The sequence below is a fragment of the Myotis davidii genome, unplaced genomic scaffold (genome assembly GCF_000327345.1).
Source record: "Myotis davidii unplaced genomic scaffold, ASM32734v1 scaffold168, whole genome shotgun sequence".
NCBI lineage: Eukaryota > Metazoa > Chordata > Mammalia > Chiroptera > Vespertilionidae > Myotis > Myotis davidii.
Window position 1 is genome coordinate 5,605,704 of NW_006383016.1, and position 5,004 is coordinate 5,610,707.

At 45.5% G+C, this 5,004-nt stretch overlaps 1 protein-coding gene across 1 annotated transcript in view; it reads left to right on the forward strand.

The window, feature by feature from the left end:
• Positions 1–5,004, forward strand: part of RAPGEF5 (Rap guanine nucleotide exchange factor 5) — a 153,630-nt gene that overhangs the window by 118,505 nt on the left and 30,121 nt on the right. Inside the window, exon 17 of the mRNA XM_015558131.1 lies at positions 2,311–2,460. Within this exon, the coding sequence (XP_015413617.1) occupies positions 2,311–2,460 (150 nt within the window). The remainder of the gene's footprint in view (positions 1–2,310; positions 2,461–5,004) is intronic.

Here is a 5,004-nt window from a genome sequence, read left to right on the forward strand (position 1 = left end):
CCCCTGGCCTGACTAGCTGGAAAGGCCACTGAAGCCCATGCGCAGGGCACATTTAGAAAAGAAATCTCTGAGAGAATAATGAAAGGAAGGATGCGCCATCAAAATTCCTGCAAGAAATGGTGGTGCTGGGCAGTGCCCCACGCCCAGCATGTCCTCAGTCCATGCCCATCAGTGCCCCAAAGGCTCGGGACCCACCGGTCAGTACGAGGGGAAACAGCTCCCTGAAGATGCTGACATGCTTTTTTCTATGATAACATTTTGTAACGGAACAGAACACGGCTTCCTCCTGTTTGGATAAGGGCTGAGTCAAGTGCAGAGCCGGGAAACACAGCAATTAAAACGTTCACTCGAGGTGACTCAGAGACCTTCTCCCTTAACTGGCCTCTCAGGCAGCACTGCAGTTCAAAGCGAGAGCGTTAACCTTTGCTCAGCCTCTTGCACACTTAGCGCAATGTCACAAGAACACTTCTTCTGTGGTGGTGTTTGTACATCATGGTGCTTGCGAGGGTGCTGTTGTGTCATAAGAAGTGGAAGAACAAACAAAATGGTCTCACCTCTAATGCCTTGCTTGCTGACCTTCCTTGCCTGTGTGTCTCACAATTTAATTGCTTCGTTTTCCAAGCTGAGTATTCCAAGGCCCTGGCCTCTTTTTGTTCATCAGTTCATTAAGCAAGCTGTGAATTACATCACATTTAGTGGCTTGTAGATGGGATCTTTGCCTTGCTCAAAAGTTCCATGTTCCTATGCAAGGAAAAAGGCCCTTTTGTCCCTCAGGAGTCTGTTGACCACATATCAAGCAACTATTTGTGAGATGCTGTTGTCTCAGTGACACACCCAATGAAACCAAAAGCTAAATACTGGCAGTGCCTCCTGGTGGCGCGCCTGCGTTGAGGTTGGCACATGTAAACTCATAGTTTGTCTTTGCTTTACTTGCATTTCTGTGCAAACATCCCTGGGGTTATTGTGTGGTGCCATTTAAATTTCATATGAAATTTCTCCAGCAGCTGCACTCCTTTTTGAAAAAATGTTGTATTACAGGAGAGAAAAATGTCTCAGTATATCATTGTCCTCCTGTCTTTTCTAAAGAAGAAGAAACGGTGGGAAGAGTGTAATGTTGCCTGGAAACACAGCCTTTGGGCGTTACCGTTTCTTTGATCATGTAATAGTGTCCCAGGGACACTACTGTTCAAAATAGCTGAGAAAATAAGCAAGTAATGTGTCAGTTATCTTGATTGCTATTAAAACAGTTCCTGCTACCAAATCATAAAGAAGCATTTCTCCAGGACCCGTTCACCCAGCTGGTGATAATGTCCTAGTAATAATTATTAGCACTGCAGACAATAAAAAGGAAGTTAAAATGGCTAGAAATGTGACCACTAGTTGGAAACTAAACTCACCACCACTGAACAGCATGGATGGGCCTGGAAATTATTGTGCCACGTGAAATAAGCATGTCAGACAAAGACAAATACCATATGATCTCACTTATATGTGGAATCTAATGAACAAAATAAACTGACGAACAAAATAGAAACAGAAGCATGGATACATGGAACAGACAGATAGATGTCAAAGGAGAGGGTGAGGGGAGGACTGGATGAAAGAAGGTGAAGGGATTCGCCAAAGAGCATGTGTGCATAACCCGTAGACACAGACCACAGCGTGGTGATGGCCAGAGGGAAGAGAGGGCGGAGGCTGGGTGGGGGTGGAGGTGGGCTACGGGAGGGGGGAAATATGGGGTCATCTGTAATAATGTCAGCAATAAAGATAAAGTTAAAAAAATTAAGAATAAAAAAAGGTTGTATACAAAAACCATGGCAAATGACAATTTCGTAGATAAGTTTAAGAGAATTGTAATAACAAAATGTGGTGGTCTTGATTGGGTCACTGTGACTGTCCAGAAATGGAGAGTACAATAAAAATGTATGCTAGACATTTCAGTAGACTGCTCTGGGCGATCAGCAACCCTCACAAAAGGAACTCAAAAGTACAGGTTCCGCAGACTCCCCTGTGCTGGGTGGACCGGCTCCACCGTGAGCACGCACCTGGATCTCTCATGACCGTGTGGGAAGCCCGAGTCCTACTCAGACTCACCCAGTAGCACATAAAGCCTGTTTCTCGTGTGTGTGCAAGCACACATTTGTCTGCATATGCCCTCCGGCACCCACGTGCGTTCATCAGTAGGCACGTCTAGCTGTGGATGTTTCATACTAGTGAAACGAAGAGGGTGGGCAACTTGATTTAAAAAAGTCTGTGCCTCAGAGCCACGGCCCTCCGTGTGTGTACTGACTAGGCTTCTGTCCTGTGCAGTGTTTTGCCACGTGTACCTCACGGAGCACTCGTATGTCAGCGTGAAGGCCAAAGTGTCCAGTACAGCCCAGGAGGTCCTGAGAGTCGTGGCAGAGAAGATCCAGCACGCAGAAGAGGACCTGGCCCTGGTGTCCATCTCCTTCTCCGGGGGTGAGCGCCCTTCTGTCCCCGAACACTAACCTATCGCCGGGTCTCCTCCGAGGGGAGGGAGTTCACATTCGTACCGAGTCAACGTGCGTGTGGCGCGTTCCCCTCGGGCCGCAGCTGGACGGCCACAGGGACAATGAGATGCCGCCCACCAGAGGAGTTTCCATGACGACAGCCGGGTACCGTGGGATGCTGAGCATCCTCCCTGCGAGCTGCATAGAGAGGCATGCCCATGCTCGGAAATACATTAGAAAGCTTCTCCTATTTTGTACTCTAGATAAGCCCTCTGTTTTCATATTTAAATTAACGTGGGAAATTGCTAAAGGATGAAATTACTTTAGGAAGGAAAAAGAAGCACAGCTAGGCATATTGCTGGCTGACGATTTAATACTTACAGACTCCCTATTGCAGGAAATAAAGCCTGCACCACAGGCCCGAAGCTCGCAGGCCGTGCTCCCGCAGGTGGACGTGGGGAGGGAGGCCTGCTTATAGCTGTGTCTCCTCTCGGGCTTCATTTATCCTCAGAGGATGGTTTCTTGTCTGTTTGGAATAAGATCACACAGATTACAAGCTGACACTATTGATCCCTGCGACCTGGGCAGACCCTTCGCTTCACCAGAGCCTGTGAGACTGCAACATGCTGGCCTCCTTTTGGGCTTATGGTTTTTATTGAATATCTCATTAACCCTGAGAAAAATACAAAGGAAGTGACTTAGCATTGAAAAATGGGAGGAGGTGAGCGGGTGGGTGGGGGAGGGGAGCAGATGACCGCATTGCTCTTCACCCTTTGTTAGCATTCTGGAGTCGGGAGAGGAATATCAGAATTTAACTTGACATGAGAGCATTATGGGACAGAATACTGCTTCTCTTGCTTTGTTCCTCGGAGCCAGGTAAACCGTCCCACCTGCAGGCTAGTGGATTGCAATGCGGACAGATCCAGCTGGTCAGCAAGGGGGCCTCCTCCCTCTCCTGGGGCCCTAGGTGTGCATCCCGTCAAAACATTACCTACATCAGTGGTTCTCAACTTTGGCTGCACATTAGAATCACCTGGGAGTCTTTTTAAAATCCCGATTTCTGGGCCTCATCCTCCGGAATTCTGTTTCTACTAATGCTGTGGCCCCACCCCATGACAAAGAAACAGAATTTCCAGAGGATGAGGCCCAGAAATCGGGATTTTAAAAGGACTCCCAGGTGATTCTAATGTGCAGCCAAGGTTGAGAACCACTGACCTAGAAAAACAAAGAGCAAAACTTTGAGAAACTGGATTACATGAATTTTAATCAGAGAGTGGTTGAATTTTTAATAAAAATATTTCAGACATTCCAGATAGATGTGACAAATGATTGTTTATTTAATTTTAAGTGACCAAATTATTAAATGATCCTAAACAATATTAAGTTTCATCAAAACCAACGTTTGCCTCTCAAGACAATAACACTACAAAAAGTAGTCCCGGGTCCCCGCTCAGAAGTGCTGGAGGAGAAAGGACCTGAGTGAACTGGGGGGGCCCCAGAGAGTCATGTGGGACCCCACAGGGCCATGTGTGAACCTGGAAATTAATGAGCAGCTCTCTTACTACCCAGTTTCTATCTGATGGCCATGAAATACCATTTTTACACTCTATTAAATCAGATTCACCAGGGTGGGCAGTGGCGAATTAATATGCGAAGACTCATTGCTAATCATCACTAGAAATATCAGCTTCTCTCTGGAATTATCCCACCAGTTTGGAAATGTGCCATCAGTTTCCATCAATCAGCAGTTTCATCCATTAAGAACCTTTCTGCCTGCAGCTTAATATCCCCTGAACAATCATATTTTTATGAAGAAGAAGAAGAAAAAAACAGGGCTTAATGTATTCCTTGTTCTAATTACACAGTTTTCAATAAATAATGTTTCAATTGCTACTGCAAAGTAAAATGACAATGAGATTGACTGTTAAAAAAAAGTGTAAAGATGTTGGCTTTTTGTAGGTTTCATGGCTTTTTCTAAAAAGACTGGTACTGTTATCCTCATAGCTTTCAGTAGGTTTTGTGCTATTTTGTACCGAGGGTAGGTATATGTATGTAGGTAATAACAACCTACCCAGATATTCAGAGCTTAAAATGTTTTCGGCTTTAATCTTTTATAGTATGGTGACAAACCTGAAAAGAAGGGGGATTTCTGAGCACCTGGAAAAATTACTGTCAGACGCCATGGTATTCGATCCCATAGCAAGTGCAGAATGGCTCTTATAAATGCAGATTGAAGGTACATCTGGGCACACAGAGGGTTGCAAGAAATTGTAGCCAAACAAAGAGGGAGGAGATGGAAGACCCTCTGAGCCCAGCCGTGTGGGACCATTTACTACACACGTCAACAGCCCGACATGACAGTGCTATTGATCTTTATAATGTGGGGCTGTAAAGAATGTATTAGATTATCGTTCGTGTGCTCTGTATTAAGCAGAACTGTTCAAAACAAAATTTGGCATTTACGCTGATTAGGTTATCTAGAAAAAGAGGTGGGATGTCGCCTTTCCCAGCCAGACTGGGTATTGGAAGGGCT